Source organism: Sciurus carolinensis, chromosome 6, assembly GCF_902686445.1.
Source record: "Sciurus carolinensis chromosome 6, mSciCar1.2, whole genome shotgun sequence".
Taxonomy (NCBI): Eukaryota; Metazoa; Chordata; class Mammalia; order Rodentia; family Sciuridae; genus Sciurus; species Sciurus carolinensis.
Window position 1 is genome coordinate 30,059,796 of NC_062218.1, and position 20,331 is coordinate 30,080,126.

Sequence of the window (20,331 nt, forward strand, 5' to 3'; positions counted from 1 at the left end):
AGAAGGGAGGGAGACTGGGGAAAGGGTATCAAAACAAGACAGGAGAAATGAACTCTGGTGGCCTATAGCACAGTGGGATGAGCATAGTGCACCACAGTCTACATTCCATGAAGAGCTAGGAGGGAGGAGTTCATAGGCTCCAAGCACAAAGAAATGGTAAGGAGCTAGAAATACTCATTATTTTGATTCGATCACTACAGAATGTCCATATGTGTTGAATTATATGTGTGATAATGTATGAATATTGTATCAATTAAAAAAATAAAATTGCAGTTTAAAAAAACTAAGAAAAAAAAATAGCTCTCTAGACACCAAGTCTCACTGCCATTTCTAAGTCACTAACTGCTACCATTAACCCAGCTCAGAGGCTGGGGTAGGAAAGGGGAAATGGCCAGAAGAGCATTATCTCTCGCTTTGTGAATTACTGGTACTTTTAGCATTATTTCCTCCTTACTGAACATAAAACTCTGGGTATAATCCTAACTCCTTCTGAGAAAATGGAGTTAAATGATGTCCTGGCAAAACACCATGACTGAGGGAAAAGAGAAATTCTAACTGGAGAGGAAAAGGCTGGGTAAAACTGGACATGGTGGAATCTCTCTGAGTTTGGAATCAGACAGACCTGGTTTTTAAGCTCAAATCATTACTTACATGCCTTTGCCTTTGACTACATTTCTTCCTTATTCTTTATTCTCCTGTCTCCTCATCTGTGGAATGGGATTATGGTACTCAGTAGTCAGATTGAAGACGAAAGGAAATAATGTGTTGAAAGCATCAAGCAGCTATTCACAAAATTTAAGTTGTGGGGTGGGGGTGCATAAAAGGAGAGGTAGCAAAGAAAAAGAAACAGGAAAGATTAGGGGAAAATGAAGACAAAAACTGACCATGATGGGGAATGGAAAATGGTTTCCTATACCTGTTTGGGGCCTGTGGGGCAAAAGATCTTACTCTGGCAGAGAAACGTGCGGACAGTGTCTTAAGCTTGTGTTTGCAGGAAGCAATTGGTTAGGAGGTGGCAGCGTTCGAGGGAATCAAGATCCATGTGAAAACCACCAGTACATAGGACATAATTCCACCAATGTCTGGCTGCTCCAGGTCGTCCCACATTTACAGTTCCTATGGCAGAGAGGAGTCTGAGCAGAAGGGAAAGGCCTGGGCTCTGGTCCTGGTTTGCCTGGGTGACTCTGAGAAAATTTACTGCACTTCTCTGAGTCTCCTTGTCAGTAATTGGGTAGGTGTGGGGTGGGGGCACCTCCTAGGGGCAAGGGAAAAATTTGTCAGGATACTCTACGTCTTTTAAAATGGTCATCTCTGGGCATCTATATATTGAATTTAATGCTTTAGTTTGAATTGCTTTCCCTTGATTACTTCTTTATAATATAGCTGAAATAGCATGCCATTGTCATTTTGACATTGTGTATAGTAGGTTTTTATTGCCCATGGATTTCATTTCAGAACAAAGGGGGCATTACAAAATATTTTCTATGGAAAGGGGACACTGGGTCGGACATGATGAGGAAACACTCTGTTACGTGCTCTGACTCTAAGACCCCATTCAGCTCTAACAGTTCCAATTTCCAGACAACAGTCTCTGGAATTTCGGCCTTCCCCTCTTACTGACCCTCTGCTGACCCGTGTCCCCCTGTTTTCCACTCACGGTTTAGGGAGGGACACAACTTGGGGGTCCTGGGAGAGGAGGTCTCCAGGCACAAGGCTCTTGGCAAACGTCTCCAGGCTAAAGTCATTTCTCCCCGGCAGGAAGCAAACGCCTGTAGAAGCAGGTCAGTGGGAGAATGGCGCCAGCTGCTCACTGACCTGCTGGACTTTGAGATTAGGAGAGGGTGGAGGCTCTAGAAGGGGAATCCTGGGTGGGTGACTGCGAATGGCCTTGAATAAATTCCAGAGCCTGATGTTGCCTGCAGCAGGGACTCAAGAGGGGAGAAATAGGGAGGGGGGAAGGTAGAGGGAGGAGGAGGAGAGTGGGGCGGGGAGGGAAGGAGGAAGGGGAGGAGGGAGATGGAGAAGAGAGGAGGCTAGGCAAGGTGGTTCAACAAAGTGAAGAGTACTTGAACTCGTTTTTTTTTTAATTAAATTTTTTTTTTTTTAATTTTTACAGACTGCAGTTTGATTCATTGTACACAAATGGGGTACAACTTTTCGTTTCTATGGTTGTGCATGATGTAGATTCACACCATTCGTGTAATCACACGTGTGTATAGGGTAATGATGTGTGTCTCATTCCACCATCTTTCATACCTACCCCCTCCCCCCTCTCACCCAGCCCCATTATGTATCATCATCCACTTATCAGAGAAAACATTTGGCCTTTGGTTTTCTGGGCTTGACTTATTTCACTTAGAATGATATTCTCCAATTCCATCCATTTATCTGCAAATGCCATAATATTATTCATCTTTATGGCTGAATAACATTCCATTGTGTATATATACCACAGTTTATTTATCCATTTATCTGTTGAAGGGTATCTAGGTTGGTTCCACAATCTAGCTATTGTGAATTGAGCTGCTATAAACATTGATGTGGCTGCATTACTATCGTATGCTGATTTTAATTCCTTTGGGTAAAAATGAAAGTCAATGTGTTTTGCCTGGCATAAACTTAAGGTGGACAGTGATAAAGGCAATTGGACCTACAGGGGACAAGGAAGTGGGGACAAGGAAGTGGGGATGTCAATCTTGCAGAAAGGACAATTGACTTGGTTATATTCTTTACCAGCACCTGGGAAACAACCTAGTGAAGACACTAGGTAAGCACAGAGAGCATTTTAAATTCAATGTGAATTATCTCCCTTTGCCTGAACTTTCCACTCTAGGCCATTCTGCTTTGGGAGTTGTAGAGAACAGCTATGTTATCTGGTTGGTCAACTCCTGCAGGAGTGACCCAGGTCAGTGAGACCAATGGGCACACAGCTACTCTGGGATACACAATCTGGCATGCTATTGGACTGTGGGGAGAAGACATTGAGTTCCTGAAGTTAGCATGAGCTACTGGGCCCTACTGGGCCATGATCAACTTTGCCTTTGTGAACACTGCAGGCTGTGGTCTCCCATGACCGGAGATTTTTCTTGGGCTGTAAGATTTGAGCCTGTGGTGAGAGGCGCCTGACAACAGGGGTTGTCTACAGTGGGGAAACAAAACAATTGCATCTTAAATAACATCCATCGGGCAAGTGGGAGGTTGTGTCTTCTTTATTAAAAAAAAAAAATCTGTTTACCTTAATGTAAATGTGTTTTCATTAAGCAAGCAAATATACTTAAGCCTAAAAGGCATAAAGGAGAAAGTAAAAATCACAAATATAAACATTATATTTCAGTAAACACACAGAAATCTTTCCCTACTTGTGAATATATGTGCCATTTCATAAACTGCATATAGTCAGAATGTAGCTTTTCCTGCAAAAAATTATAGATCTGAGCCATCTTATCAAATTCTTTCAAAATATTCCATTATATATACCTATATATTCAACTTTTGGAAGTTCTTGGCCACTATCTGAGTCCCTGTGAGTTTCTATAACAAAATACCATAGATTAGGGAATTTATAAACAACAGAAATGTACTGATCACAGTCTGGTGGCTGAGTAGTCCAAGACAAGGTGCCAACAGGTTTGGTGTTTGGTGAGGACCTGTTCCTCATAGGAGGTCACTTTCACAGGTCCTCACATGACAGAAGGGACAAGCAAGCTCTCTAGGGTCTCTAGGTAAGGGGACTAATCTCAAGGATGAGAATTGCACCCCCCCCCCAATACTATACTTTGAGGGTTAGGATTTCAACATATAGATTCGAGGGGGACATATATATTCAGATCATAGTAGCCACTATTACTTCAAGTATTTCTTCTACTTTGTTCTTTCTTTTCCTTTTGATAATTCAATTATAAGTATATTACTCACTGTGAAGTCATCTCATAGTTCTTTGAGATTCTGTTATGAGGGACTTGTTTTTCCCTATGCATTTCAGTTTGGTAAGTTTCTACTGGCAGATCTTTAAACTCACCAAATCTTTCCTCAGACAAATCATCTTCTGATGAGCCCATCAAAGGTCTTCTTCATCTCTGATACAGAATTGTTGATTTCTAGCATGTACTACTGATTCTTTCTTAGAATTTCTATCTCTGCTAATTTTACTCATCTGGTATAACATATTGTCTATTTTTTCCATTAGAGTTCTTAAGCTGTTAATCATAGTTATTCTAAATTGACAATTACAATCCCTGTGTCATATCTGAGTCTGGCTTTTGTGCTTATTTTGTCTCTTCAGACTGTGTTTTTTCCCTAACATTTTATCATCCCTTGTAATTGTTTGATGAAAGCTGATCATGATGTATTTGATAATAGGAAAGATCTGAGGCAAATAAACCTTTTTGTGTGAGATTTTATGTTAATCAGACAGTATTTAGTGTTTGCTATAATTGTAGGTGCCACAGGATTTAAATTCTCTTAGTCTTTTGCTTTTGTATCCCCTGTTGTCTTTGAGTTTCCCTAAAACTTCCTCCTTAAAAAGAACTGGGGTCAGTAGCTCTTTTAGCTGTAAACCATCATTATTATAAGTACAGCTCTAAAATGTGAGTAGTCTCAGTCTTTAGTGGGTCTGTGTCTCTGGACTGTTACCTTCACAGATGTTTGGGAGTACAACTTAAAAACAAAACAATACAAAACAAAATATTTCTGTCCCCCATTTCCTTCCTGGAATCAAGGTATTTCCTTGAATACCTTGGGTTTTCTACCTTGGGTGAGAGAGAAGACTGAAGGGGCTAGTGCAGAAAGAACGCCCTTCCCAACACAGAGCAAAGTCATTTCCCTTGCAGAATAGATCCTTGCTAAAGTGAAGGCTCTGAGCATGTTTCGTAATGATCACTGTTCTGTTTTCTGCCAGAGCAATGAGGGTGTCTTCATTTTGACAACCTGGTGATATTCCATAGAAGTTTGGGGGAATCCCCTGGCTGTGACAACCAGAGAGTTTCTCATTTTCATGCTAGTCCATACTTGGCCTCCAGTGATGTGTGTAAGTTACTCTTTAAGTGCTCTTACTCTTTGTGGTCTCAGTGGCTTCTCCTTCTGGTGGGCAGATCTTGTCTGCAACTCAGCATTTGCCTGTCTCTCGATTTCAGAGTGATAATTCATTTTGAAACTTTACTTTTCTGGTGAGTTCAAGAAAAGTCATTGATTTTAATTTATCCAACTTCTCCTTATTGCAAGAATGAGAGTGATAATTCCAAGCTCTTTCCATTTTGGAATTGAAACTGGAAGACTATATATTTTATTTACCAGTTCCTATTGCTGGGTAGCTAGATTTTCTCCAACATCCTAGGACATAGAAGTGTGTGTACCTGACTATTTTTTCTTTGAATAAGTTACTTAAAGAAGCATCCTTTGGTCAAAATTTGTAAACATTTTAAATGCATCCCAGTAAGATGGCATCAATTTATAATTCAACTAATATTGTACAAAACTGTTTTCCAAGATGTTCATTCTTTTGACCTGTGTATAATTATATGATGTGCACTGAATCCAAAAATTGGGATGAGGAAAAATTTTAAATTTCATCTAGGTCTTCACGATCAACCTAATAGTCACTTGGAATAACAATCCAAATCTTACCCAAGGTTCAGAGTAAATTCTGGTTATCACTGAGGTATAAGGAAATTTAGGAGGTACCAGCTCTGAATCTCTTCACTTGTTTTTTTCTTTGGGCTGATTAGGTATATAATATTCTCCTTTGTATATAAGACCAGAGATGAGGAACTACCCCAGTTCACACAAAGCGTAAATAAGAGGAGCAGAGAATTCATCATTTGCCATCCCTTGAAGTTGTCTGTTTCCCAGAGATCAAATAAGTTTGAAGGCATAGAATATATTTCTTTAGGCAGGAAATTATTGGGGGATTCTCTTTGAAAAAAAAAAATTTTGGCAACCAGGAATGCATTGCTATGTTAATAATTGGAGGGGAGGATTTTTGCATACAGTTTAACCAGTGGTTAATTAGTTGACTCCTGCACATAACTGAACTTTACTTTTTGCCTGTAGGCCTTCTGTCAATAACAGAGCAGTGTTCAATAAGTCTTACTAAGGGTAAATAACAGTCTTTCCAAATTATTCCTTTTCTAATTCATTTAGGAGTTGTAGAATTGAAGGAAAGAGGGGTTTTCTTTGAAGAATTTAAGGTAAAATACAAATTACATGAAACCTTGTTATAGTTATTCCATTTCAAAATGGAATGGTGTGCATAGGGCATTCAGACTGAGATTGGCAGGTGTGTAAGAAAAGAATAACCAAGTGGAGATGTGATTCAGAACCTATACATATTAAAGTTTCATGCAACACTGATCATATTGAAATGTAGTGCAAAATCCAAGTCCTCTCATTTATTCATTAAGACTCTGGACAAAAGTCTAATCAGAATTTTTGGACTTGTTACCTTTTAAAAAAGCCACTCCGGGACATAATAGGGATACATGTATTTCCTCAGCTTTGTGCTGGACTGTAATTCCCAAGAGGGCTCACTGTGCATCCACATTGCTTACTATATTCTCACACAATGCTTAAGTTTTGTTCAACAATGGCTGTGGAAGAATGCCTGATGGAAATTTTTATTGAGGAGATTTGTATTTAGAAGGGAGATGTGACAAATCCAAGTGAATTTTTCTTGAGTAGGATATATGGCAGAAATTCTTTTGAGGTAAAGTTCCTCTATTAGGAGTTGCACAACTGAATTCTCCAGTTTTTCATTCCTTTCAGCTTTACAACCAATGAACAATTATTTCTTTCGATCATAGCAGGATAGGATTTCATAGAACTTGACTATGACTGGGGTTGTCTCTGAATGAAGAAAGAGTTGGATACAGTGAATTATCTAACAAGGATCTTTAGTTATATCCAGTTCCTATAATGATTATTAAAGAATTGGCTGATTTAAATAATTCAGATTGCAGAAGAAAAATGAAGGAAGGTTGCATCAAATGAAAAAAAAGAGAACTGTCTAATTGCCTAAAGAAAAGCATTCTCAACTAGAAAGAGAGAAAAAAAAATCTATCTATATGCAGTTTATAAATCACATCTAAAATATGATGACATAAAACAATTGAAAGTAAAGGAGAGAAAGAGATTTCCCACTCCAAAGAAGGTGAGTTAGCAATGTTAGTATCAGAAAAATAGGTTTTATGACAAACAGAATCATTAAGGATAGAGGGGACCATATTTAACAATGAAAGGGAATAATTCATTAGGAGAGTTCAATATTTAAGTCTATATACACCTAACAATATATTCTTAAAATATAGAAATCAAAACTGATAAAATTATAAGAAGGAGAAATTTTCACAATCCTAGAAGATTTTTAACTTGCCTAAATCACCTCAGGAATTCTATCTCAGGCAGTTAAAAAAAATGAATCTCATAAATGCAAAAATTCTAAAGAAAATTTTAGCAAATTGAATTTGAGCAAATTACAAAAACACATCATGAAGAAGGGGGGTCTTCTCAAGAATGCAATTTAACCTTAAAAATATTCTCTGAAGTAATTATCTACAATTAAATTAACACACTAATTAATTACCAGTGAAAAGCCATGTAATCATGTCAATAGATATAGAAAAACTCATGGGAACTTTTAACAACAATTCATTAGAAGAAAATATTGGCAAACTAAGAATACGAAGGCATAATTAAGGGTATGTGTAAACACCTACATGATGCATTATACTTAATAGTGAACTTTTAGTAGTATTCTCTTTAAAGTCAGATCAAGAAAGAGTGACTTTTCTATTACTCTGCTTCTATTTAACACTGTTCTGGAAGACCTATCCTGAGAAATAGATGAAGAAAGAGAAAAAAGAGGTATAAAGCATGGAAAAGAAGAAATATCAAAGTTGTTATTTTCTGATAACATAATTGTAAAGATGGAAAATCTGAGAAATTCTACAAATTAGAACAACATTATTGGAGTTCAATAAGGTTGCAGCATGCAAGATTAATACTAAAAAAAATCAGTGGATATTTTTACAGCTCACCCATAACTGCTTAGAATAAAATAGTTTTTAAAAAGATGACATTTACAATAGCAAAAAAAAAAAAAAAAAACCAAACCATAGTACCTAGGAATGAATCTAGTACAACACATAGAAATATTTATGAAGAATAACACAAATTTTTATTGAAGACCAATGTAAATGAAGTGATAACCTATGTTCATGATTAGGAAGACACAATGTTATAAAGATGTAACTTCTCTTGAGGTTAATACATAAATTTAATATAAGACAATCTACTTTCCAGCACAAATTTTTAAGAAACTGTATCAGCTTGTCTCAAAATTCATATGATGAATAAGTAGGTAATAATGGAATAATTTTGAGGAAGGGTATGGTGATATGGGAATTAATTTACCAGACAGCAAGTCCTTGAATAAGATATGATAATAAAACAGTGGAGCACAAGAGCGGGGATAAATAGACAAGTGAACCAGAAAAAGAAGCCAAAAGGAAGATTAGGACATACATACGTGGACTCCCAGAAGATGACAAAGATCTCAGAAAAGATAAGCAGAGAAAGGGTGAATTATTCAGATACAAGATTGATCAGGAAATGAAAATTAAAATAAAAACAGTGTATCATTTTATGCTCATCAAATTGTCAAAAATAAGAACATTGGACAGCATCAGGTAATGACAAAGACGGGGAGAAATGGGAAATCTACACTGATGGCAGGGGAGTATGATGGTACAATTACCTTGGAGAGACACAATTTGTCAATATCTAGAAACTGCTAAGGTATGTTTTTATACCACCCAACAATGTCACTTCGAGGTTTATATCCCGGAGAAATGTTTCAAAGTGAAATCATCATAGGAAGGCCCACTATGGTCGTTTAAAATAGTGGAAATAAAAAGTTGATCTATAGAACATTAATAAATTGTATACATGTATACCTATGCTCAACATGTAGAACCAATAAACTGAAGTTATTTGTGTTCCATTAAACTAATGATGCATGAAAAAAAAATCAAGGTTCATAATAATAAGTATAGCAAAATTCATAAACACCACAAATACTTATAGATATTATGTATGGATACATAGTTATAATTAGGAAGTAAATACATTTTAAAAATATACAGGAAAAGCTGGGTACGGTGGTGCACATCTGTAATCCCAGCAGCTCAGGAGGCTGAGGCAGGAGGATAGAGAGTTCAAAACCAACCTCAGCAACTTAGCGAGGCCCTAAGCAACTCAGTGAGATACTGTCTGTAAATAAAATACAAAATAGGTAGTCAAGTGCCCCCGAGTTCAATCTCCAGTAAACATCTCCTCACTCCCCCAAAAAAGACAGGAAGACTATACAACAAGGGAAAGAGAATTTGTTTGTTAAGGGATATGTATTACATATCGATGGTGTTTCATTTGCTAAAAGATATGGAACAGATAGGGAAAATATTAATATTTGTGAAATTCAATGTTCATAAATAGATATTTGCTATGTTTTTTTTAATGTAATTTTCAAGTGTTTATGAAATAGTCCAGGCAACAGATGAAAGATTATAAAAGAGGATTAAATCACAGATGGAGTTGAAGATGTAGGGTAATTCTAGGTAGGAAGAAATGAACAACAGAAAAAAAATCAGTCTTTGGCACTGAGATTTGAGGCTGCAGCTTTATTTAGGGAAGTTGATTGTATCTTGGATTTGGAAACTTTCCTTTTGATTGTTCTCAGTTGCTCCCAGAAGATCCAAGGAACTTCTGGGTGCTTCCAAGACTGTTTGAACACTCAAAGTCTGGCAAATGAATAAAGACCAGTGGTGCAGGGGACATGAGAGTAGTGCAGAGAGAATATGTAGCAGTTAGCTAAGCTGGAAACAAGATTTGGTTTTGATTTAGAATTAGTAGGAATATAAAATCAGAGAAGGTGTTGAAATATGAGCAAAGAAATTTGTGCTCCCCCAGAAAAACAACAAAATGCCAAGGATGAGTGTCCTAAGATAAATGTTTTAGCATGTGTCTGCATGTTTTATTACCATAGAAGTTTAGAATGCCAATTCCCCCTTTCTTTTAAAAAATATGTCCTAAGAAGGTTTGTGAATCAAATTCTATTTTTCATATAATTCAAGTTTCATACATATGTACGTAAAAGACCCTCCAAAAGCCTTCGTGCTCTAGAAATAATTTATTAAGTCAACTTAAACTAGGCATTGTTACCATTGCAAAAGACTTTACTCTAAAAAAAGGATTGAAAAATGCATCATAAAGTTACATAGTTCAGCAACAATATCAATATTCATCATGTAAAGTAAAACTACTGGCAAATGTCATTTAAGCTCGCCTTGTAATTTTTAATGTTTTATAAGGAGTAAATGTGTTGCCTTGAAAATGTACCTGTGGCAATTACAAATTCTTTCAAACACATTTATAAATACAGTAATAAAAATTCCTGAGCCCCATTTTGTAATACCAGTGTTTGCCAACCTACATCCATGTGGTGTTTTATTTGATTGACATCCTCTAGCCTTTTCTTTAAAAAAATATTTTTATAGCATCCATAAAAATATCTGTACTTCAAATCAGTTTATAAGCACACATTTTAATGTGAGCCTGATCATAACAAGAGAAAAATGCTTAACACTTGTATGGGAAGCAGGAGTTGATGGACAGTGTGGGTGGAGGAGGTTATTGATAAAAGAATTCCAACTTTAGGTGTCAAGACTGCCAAAGTGGAATATACTTTACAACATTAAACATGGGTTTGATTTCCTCTGCAGGCTTTGGAGGGACTTTCAAGGTCACTGGAACTTTTTCTTCCCGTATCCAGGGAATTCAATAAGACATGGCATTAGTGCATAGGATGTGGCAGACAAGAGTATGTAAAGCAACCCCCATACTGTTTCATGATTTAACACAAGCATGAACTGTAGTTGATTCTTAGATCTAGATTCTTTAAAAGTAAGAGGTATCCATTCACACTTCATCTGATGGATTTTGTCAAAAAAGATGTGAATAATATTAATGAATTATTCTCTTCAAAAGAGTTCCTTTTTTTTGATGGTTTGGTCCTTTCTTTATTTAACAATATTTAAATGAGATTCTCTTACTCATTACCCACATGCCCAGTTCCATCTCACTTTATTTTTTGCAGTTTCTCATGTGACAAGGATGAGGTAAAGGAAGGGAATCTTGTCTGGTAATTAAACGGCAGGGTGAAGGTATTTGGGGAAAGTTGTTTTGGTTTCATTATATGAACAATTTCCTGATTATACATCTGACAGCAACAAAAAGACTTTAAAATAATTGCTTTAGCCATATATATATATATATATATGTTATTCTCCTCATTCCCATTTCAAGTAAAAAAACAAAGAAGGATAGGCAAGGGAAAAAGGGAAATACATATTTATTGAGCCAGACATTAGGCTGGGTATTTTTATGACATGAATAGAAATATAATGACCATATTGTACTGGGATGTCTAAGATTTTGTTTGGCAAGCATTGTTTTTGGCATGCAGTAAAAATGAAGGTGTGAGAATAGCAGTTAGCATAATCTCCCATACTGTTGACAAAGATTTAACTGTCCATATTGTCCCCACAAAAATGGAAGGAGACAAAGGAATAAATCCATGAAAAACAGGAAACATAGTGTGCAATAACCAAAATTTTACAGAACGAAAAATACAAGATAACAAATCAGATGTCTGTAATCTATAATTCTTTAAGGCTAAAAAGGAAAAAATAGACATTACAAAGATGACATAAAGAAAATGAATTTTAAAAATTTAAATAAGACTATTTATAATAAATGGCTGACTTTTCCCATACCATAATATATTTGATAGCTAAAATCAAGTAAAGAAAAGATTTATTTCTAGGGGTTTAAAGGAAATCATTCTGTAAATTCCTGATTATAGATCCTTTAGCAGCAAAAAGTCTTCAAGAAAGTTGCTTCAGTTACATACATGTAATTCTGCTCTTCCCCATATTAAATAAAAAATATAGATGAAAGGCAGGTAAAAGAAATAAACATTTGTTAAGCCAGGCACTGAGCTGGATATATTCAATAATGACATATACTATCATGGCTTTGGGAAACCACCTTAAAGTGACTTACAGTTAGGAAAAAACTCTGCACTCTATGTCATTTTTTGTTTTTTTGTTATCTGATGACTGTGTATTCTTTCTGAACTTTACTTATCAGCCAGTTTTTATAAAATACAAAAATGTAAAAATGGTTATTCAGAAAACCTAGCAAAAACCTGCAAAGTGATGAATTAGAAGTTGCATTCTCATGTAAAAAAAACAAACAACGCCATCAATGTATTTAACAATCACTTCTAATTTGCCACTTAATGTTGAAGAATTTTGCTTGGCATTTTCTAGGGAGAGAAGACAAGCAGAGGTAGTGGTAGCTTTGAAAATATGGAACCTTCCACTATGGCGGAGGCTTCACTTCAATATGGCTTTGCAGGAGACACGATCTTGCAATGAGTCTGGGTCTAGATCGCTTTGGTTTCCATATGAGACTTCTAAATTGTTAAGATGAATGATGAAGAACAAAAGCAAGCCTCATTATGCAGATAACACTCAAGACTCTGGTCACGTAAAGCAAAGCCAAGGGGTTGACGTTGACCTTTAAATAGTTGTTGGATTGTACTTTAAACACATAACACCCCAGATCAGCTATACAGTGGCATATGATACTACTTCAAAGATTAAGGAAAAATTAGTACATTCACAGTTTCAACAGAAATATATGATTACATTTTTTTAGTTTTGTTTTACAGTCATAAACACAATCATCTTGAAATTACATATGGATAGATTCTAAGTCATTAAATAATTTTCATTTGTATTACATAATGAGTTTCATAACATGAAGATTATATATTCTAATGTGCCAGATACTGTTTTTGAACCACATACAGCAATATAATATAAAATAATATAATGATTAAAGTCAGGAATGTCTTATGACTAATACATCCATTATGCTACCAAAAACATGAGATGTGACATCTTTCATTTCTAAACTACAAGCAGCTTTGAAGGAAGGTCATTAGAACATGAAGGGGAGGTAGTTATTTCTAAAAATTGAAAATCTTTTTTTCAGGAATTTATAAAGCAAAACAAATCATTTTTCATAGGTATTTTTGCCATATAGTTTTTTAATTTTAGATAACATGATAAAAAGACCCCCCCCCCCACCAGACTGCAAAATGTGCACAGAAAAGCTCAGAAATTGATCCAGGTGAGCATAATTTGACTATAACTATTTAAGTTTATGTTTGATATTACTCCTTCAGTTGTCAAAGTTTTTAGAGTATTTTTTTAAACAGCAGCAGATAAAATGTTAATTAATATACCAAGATTATCTGAGAGTCTCTCTGTCATTGATTACACCATGTAAACAGGATATGTCTTTCCACTTTACATTTTTTAATGCTTTGTTAAGAAATCAGAGCTTAAATCAAAGAAATTGATATGGACAAAAGAGCTGCTTCCCTATGGTGTTATGAATCATATACATCTCAGAACCATAATATCAGATCACTGAATACATTGTAGTTTCTTTATTTTCACTAAAATTTAGGTTTAGTAGCTATTCTTGGCATTTTGTGGAATCCCAAAATGCCCAAACCTTTGGAAACATCCTATTTTTTAATTTTTTTGTTTTTTCTCTTTAATTGAAGTAGACACCATGGGTGTCCCAAACCAAAAATCACCTTCCTGGAAAGCAAAAGTCTAGTGAAGAGAAATCCTGTTTGATTTGCAGATGACAGATCTGTCAATCATAGAACAAGTTGAGGCTGTAATTACAAATCTCATTTCAGATTGGATCATAACCTCTGAAGAAATCATTCTGTGTTTTTAAGTATCTCCTTAAAACCTTCAGTGCCTAGTAATAAAGATAGCTTGGATTTATAAATGGCCACTGAATTAATTAAATAGTGAATGTGGGCTTTAATCTTTAAGCATGCAAATCTCTCAGTTGGGTGTACTGTGACCCTCAACTTGGGTTTGGATATGTGTGCCTGATTTAACATTTGACTTGTTCTTTGCAGGGGTAAAGTCATTATTTATGAATAATTTTGTTTCTTGCTATTGGGCATAATTAACACTTGGGAGAAATAATAGGTCCTGGAGAGAAGGAATAAAAAGCCCAGAAGTATAAAAAACTGAGAAAGAACAGAAGGGAGGATTAAATCCATCTGAATCGAAGGAACAGAGCTGAGTTTGTCTCTTGAGCATTTTTACAGATACACTTTTTTCAGAGTTCACTGGGCATGTCAAGAGCATGTCAGCCATGTTGTTCCTGTATTGCACCTGGACCTTGGACATGAACTCTTGGATTTTACTTAGATTATGAGAATCAAAGACAGAGATGGAAGAGATCCTAGAAATAATTTTGGCCAACCCAGAGAGGAAATGGGTGCCCAGAATTTAAAGGGTCATATAGCTTGTTCAGTGGCAGTGATATGAGCTAGGCCTGGATATTGAATGCTCAGTCACTATCCCAGCAACAATAATATTGTGCTTCAGCCAAAAAGGCAGGAAAGGACATTCACTCACTTAAGTACACACAAGGCTTTCATCAATGGCTTATCTATTTTAGCAACACTGGGGATTATAATTCAAAGTCATTAATATTTTTCCATCTGTGTGCAAAGTTTCAAAGCACACACATTGTTCTTTTGAGGCTCTGGCATGAAATTCAGTGACATTCAAAAGCACAACAATATGTTTTAAAATGGATTGTCTTGAGTCACAGGGTGGCAGGTTTATCCCCAAGGCATAGCCAGACTCAATTTCTTGTCAGGCAAAGTAAGTTATACTAATAACATATGCTCTGTGACAATTCAATTGAACAATACACAAAAATCTACTGAACATTTTGCTGGTTAGTCCTTAGACCATTCTGTCATTCTTCCTGTCTTCTCTTTCCATCTCTTCATTCTTCTTTTTTGTGTGTAACATTTGCACAAAAATAAAATCTATGTAAGGTAAGTTTTACTTTCTGCCAACTTTCTTGCTACGTGTCAAGTCTTTTTTTTACAAAATTAAAGAAAGGCACTTTTATAATACATACAAATGTTTCTTTCTTCTCTACTCTAAGGAGATAGGGAAGTTGGCAAGGCAGGCCCAAGTCTCTCTGCACATGCAAATGATGGGCAGCAGAGAGTAGCTCAAAAAAGAGAGAGCCAGATTTCCTCCAGAGGCAAACTGCTCCCTGGAACTCAGGTGGCCAGGTCACTCTTTAACTCAAGTTTGCCTATTTATTCAGTTGAGTCACCATAGGGCAAGGAGTCAACATGCTTTGATCTTACACAAGCAGCTGGAGATTGATCCCTCAGACCAAACCAGTTAAAGTGAGTCTTCAGTCCACATCTGACTACCAGAGATGGTCCTAGGCACTTAGGAAAATGTGGAGGCTGCTTAATATCAATGGCAGCTGATAATAACTTGTGCTCGTGTTAGGGTGCCTTATATACATTTATTAAAATTGAAATAGAACATTTTGTTAGTTTGGTCAGGAGTGACCATAAATCACCCATTGGCTATATCTAGTTTCTATGTGATTTATAACTTGAACATTTAGGTACTTGTTTATCAAAGTATGACCTTAAGTCAGTTGGGCAATGGTTGTTTCAAAGTATCATGAGTGGATAAAAAAGATCAATAGATGAAAGAGATTTGGTCCTGTTGGACTCAGCCAGAAATAAGCACAGTTTGACTCACTAAAAGATCATTTTTCTAAAGATTAGTGTCTCTTTTCTACCTCATGCCTCTTCTCTCTATGCATATTTGCACATAATAAGAATATGATTCTGCATCTACATAACTCAGAAGATGCATGTGCAATATATTAAGATCAATTGGTGTTGATGAATTAAATAGTGAAGTATGATGAGCTGATCATTGAAGATTACTTGGTAGTCATATAATGAAATGCAATTATTTGATAGCTTAATTAAGATACTAGGCATTTGTTTTAATGAACTTAGAAGGAAAATATTCAGTGAGTCATGGAATCAAGGAATCACAGTTTTAAAAAGTCTTTAGAAATTATTTGGTCCAACATCTTCAGAAAAAAACTGAGACCTAGAGAAGGTCTCAGTCTCTCCAAGGCAAAACAGGAATAGAACCCAGGTCTCTTGGCCCCTAGTATGCCTTCTTCCATTCAGTCAGCTTTTCCATCATAGAAAATATGCTGTATCATGAAAAAATTCAGAGTGCAAAATGATCACAGAATTAGTTTTGACTATGTAATGAGTGCTAGTTGTCTTTTGGGGTTTTGTTTGTCTTTAGTCAGTCATAATTTTTTTATATACACAAAATTATATGTCAAAAGCAGATTGTTTTCAAATTTTCAAACTATAAGATATACACAAATACATGTACACAAACAAGTTTTTGTCTTTGTTATGGTCATACTTTTATAAATAAAAACATATATATACATATGTTGGAGAAAAATGGTCTATTCTGGAAAAGCATAGTTTAAATTGGCTTTGAAGGTCATTGTCTGCGGTCAATGCCTTTCAAATGAACTGTATTCCTTGGTCCTATTGGAAATTGTATGTACTTTCGCAGGTCATACTCAGATTCTCCATTATGTGCATCTTAAACCACTAATAGGTTTCTTTCCTTGCCTTATCCTTATATATAGCGTGGTTCATTGAGAGTTAAATGAACTTGACCTATATGTTCCATGAGAGGATTGTTTCCATGCACTAAAATAACCTTTACCGGAAATAGTCATCTAGGGCAATGTTTCTTAAATTTCCATGAGCATGTGAATCATCTGGAGGTCTTAGTTAATGCAAATTCCATTTCTATAGGGCTGGACTAGGGTTCAAGATTCTGCAAATAGAATTTTCATAGAGTTCCCAGGTGATACTGATACAATTGATCTTCAGACACTGAGTATCGAGTATCTAGGGGATTAATGAGCTTGGACAATACTCTCAAATGCTTCCCCAACTCATGAAACATTGTCTATGTATTGGGAAAATAGAGCGCTGGCAGCCTGTTCACTTTCCAGGAAGTTCTGGGTCTAGTTCCTATCAATATTGACTTGTTGGGGTGGAATGTTTGACTCACCAAGGTGAGCTCAAGTCTTTTATGTCATTAGTGAATGGCTGGAGAGTGGATTTGCCTATAGGTGGCATGAAAAATAGAGGAAGGCTGTTTGTGGAGTTAGTGAGTCATGGATGCTCCTGTTAAAATGCTGATCCAAGCTTTTGACTACTCTCGGGGGTCAAAACAAACAAATAAACAAACAAACCGAACTACAGATTCTCATTACCATACCCTGACCTTTGCAGCTGTTCTTATCACTCTACAAATGCCTGGCTTCCTGGAACTTATTTGGATACAGCTGATATAAGTGCTGTCTCTATCTTTGCCAATATTTTGCAAATGGATCTATTCCAGAGAGATACTAATTCTTCACTGCCCAAGATGGCTCAGAACAACAAAACAAGACCAAGCCTCGAAACAACATGTAAAAGTCACCACTCTCCTTTTTCATGGTGGCTTTCTGAAGATTCAACCATAGATGGGAAGAAACCCCAGAGTAACCCTAAACTCACAGAAATAATTTCTGATCTGTGGAGAATTCTTTGAACTTAGGTTGTTGTTGGTGGTTGTTGCTTAAAGCATCCTGGAGAGAAAAAGAATCAGAGAAACTATGCTCCATTGTATTGGAAACTGGATTTTATCATCCACTTCATATTCTTCAGTGGACTTTGGGTTGGTATGACATTTTACTTCACAAACAGGGACTGCGTACACTTCTATGTACTATAAATGCTTATTATAACCTTGCAGCAGAAAATACTGTACCCACTGAATACGTAAACAGCTATACTGGGAAAATAGAAAATAGTCTTTTATTTTACCTAAGCAATAGAAAAATAGTCTTCAAAAATACATTGCTAAACTTATGGGTTTGTATTAAAGTAGAATTTGTATGTACAGTAAGGCAGTAGTTCTATTGGCATCCTGCTGTGATTATCTTTTAAATTAGAGTTCATCTTTTGGGATTTTTTTTTTTCATTAAGGAAGGACTAGGGAATATAATAAATTATCTTTCCTGCTGCAATAAAGCAGGAAAACATTCCTAAAAGATTCACCACATAAAATTCATTTGCCTCTTGTATAAGAAAATTTTACTTTCCAAAACTATATTCTTTAGAGGCTTTGGAATGAAATAAAATTTGGGGCCGGGGAGGTGGAATCTAGGCTTAACATATTCAAAGTATCTTAAGAAAAAAGTGGAGGCGTCATTTCACTAGGATCTTGGCAATGTGTCAAGGTATAGGAACAGATGTAAACAGCTCATCAGGTATGCTGGAATGCATGTGTTCTTTCCATGGGTCATATTTGGGTAATCCTAACAAAATAAAAGAGGAGTGTCAAGATCAAAGAACTGTTTTTCAAAAGTGGTTTTCATGGCATTTCCCACATATCCATCACCTTCCCCTGCTACCATTTGACCATTTCATTTCCTTCTATCACCTACTGAACCATGAAAGCCTTTTCTAGAGGCTGGACCTAAATGGTACTATCCCCCAAGAATACTAAGCTATGTGCTTTTATTTCATTGATTATAATTTCTATAACTAATAGCAAAAAGTAAATCTACAAATCACAGGACACAAAACGACTTGTTCTGGAAATCAGCAGTTGGAGAAAGAGGCAAGTGGCTGGACACGGAGCACGAAAAAGAGCAAAGTAGTGTCATTCTACACACATTCTCAAGCATCAGTCGCAGATGGCATTTCCTAGCTCTGTAGTGTTACCTGAAGAAAAATCACATTTTACCTAATCATTCCATCAGTCAACTCTCAATGGAAGGAGTGAGTGAAGCATGCAGGATCCAGGTAATCCAGCCCACCCTGTTGGTGTCTGCAGTTGCTCGGTGTTGCTGTGAAGCAGGTCATGTCTTTCTCAGCTTGATTCTTTTGAAGCGATGACAGAGCTTCCTTGGCTGATTCTTCAAACAAAGCCCCACTTTGAGCACATGGATCTGGCACTAACACCAGGATGTTGTTTTCCATAACCCTGGAAACTTTGGCATACTCCTTACTGGTTTCAGGAGCCCTGGCTTTCTCTGTCTGGTCACTGTTCTCTTTCTGTTTTGGCAGCAATGATAGTGCTCCATCTTTGTTGACCTTGTGAATCTCCACATAATCCAGGGGCTTAGCAGCGATAACGTGGGCTTTTTCCTGTGGCAGCAGCCAGGTTGTGCCTTTCTCAGTCTTAGAAGGGAAGCTTTCCATCTCCCTCTGCTTGACTGCCTTTTTCTCTCCTCCAGTCTCAATGGTTTTAGAGGACCTTGAAGCATCTTTGCCTGCTTTGTCCAACAAAATGGTCAATGCACCCGCAGGGCTCACAGCCAACTTATACATATCATCAATGCTGTGGTAAGGAGACTTGGGGTTGTGCTGGACAGCCTGTGGTAAAGGCCAGGTCGAAGATTTGGATCCAACAGCATGATAGTAGTGGATTTTGCCTTCCGCATTTATACTGTGGGGATCGCAGGTACAGGTAATATTTGTTTTGGGATTCTCTGGCTGCTCAATGACCTTAGGAGTGTGGAAAGTTGGGGGGTTGGCCCGGGGTTCCTCACACTTTTCTGATAAAAGAGAAGGACTGTCACAGCTTCCCCGGCCAGAGTCATTGTCGGGATCTAGGTGTGTGGGTTTCACACCCTGACCTGGGTGTTCTTTCGAATGTGCTGGCATTAGCTGCTGGTCTTCATTGTCATCTACTTCTAAAAACTCCACCAGCAAGTCCTCACAGTCAGAAGTGGGGGGAAAGTCTTGGCATCCCAAGGCACTCAGGAGTTCTTCAGACTTGCCCTTCTATGAGACACAGACACAAGGAGAGATGGCTATTAGCTTCGGATATGCCCAGACGGCATCACAGTTGGCATCAAGGTGTCTGTTCAGCACCTTGATCAGGTGAAGTGTGGTAACAGTTACGTAGAATTTCCCCAATACAGGCATTGTGTGCCAGGCCATCTATACTCACCTTCTGGGTATTAGTCATCAAATCTTTTTCTTTAAGTCAACTCACGATTTTAACTTATTCTCTCTAAACAATTCTGATCATCAGTTTAATGGGAAAGCAGTATACATACATGCAATAAACATACAAATACTAAATAAAAGAAGCTTGTGGGACGTCTGAAACTACAATGTTGATTCAAGAATCTGACTCTGGCACTCACTGGCAGGGCAGCTCTGAGACCTTGGCCTCTTCACCTCCCGTACCACTTTCTAGAGTCTGGTGATAATAGGTTGATTCTTTTCTTTCCCCT

General features: G+C 36.8%; 2 protein-coding genes across 6 annotated transcripts in view; both read right to left on the minus strand.

The window, feature by feature from the left end:
• Positions 1 to 1,811, minus strand: part of Agxt2 (alanine--glyoxylate aminotransferase 2) — a 39,125-nt gene extending 37,314 nt beyond the window's left edge. The window contains exon 1 of the mRNA XM_047554907.1: positions 1,658 to 1,811. Within this exon, the coding sequence (XP_047410863.1) occupies positions 1,658 to 1,745 (88 nt within the window). The 5' untranslated portion in view covers positions 1,746 to 1,811. The remainder of the gene's footprint in view (positions 1 to 1,657) is intronic.
• A 9,169-nt stretch (positions 1,812 to 10,980) lies between these two features.
• The window catches only part of Prlr (prolactin receptor), a 162,368-nt gene continuing 153,017 nt past the window's right edge, over positions 10,981 to 20,331 (minus strand). For all 5 annotated transcript variants that reach the window (XM_047555088.1, XM_047555084.1, XM_047555085.1 and 2 more), the window contains one exon: positions 10,981 to 19,873. In XM_047555088.1, the coding sequence (XP_047411044.1) occupies positions 18,854 to 19,873 (1,020 nt within the window). In that variant the 3' untranslated portion in view covers positions 10,981 to 18,853. The remainder of the gene's footprint in view (positions 19,874 to 20,331) is intronic.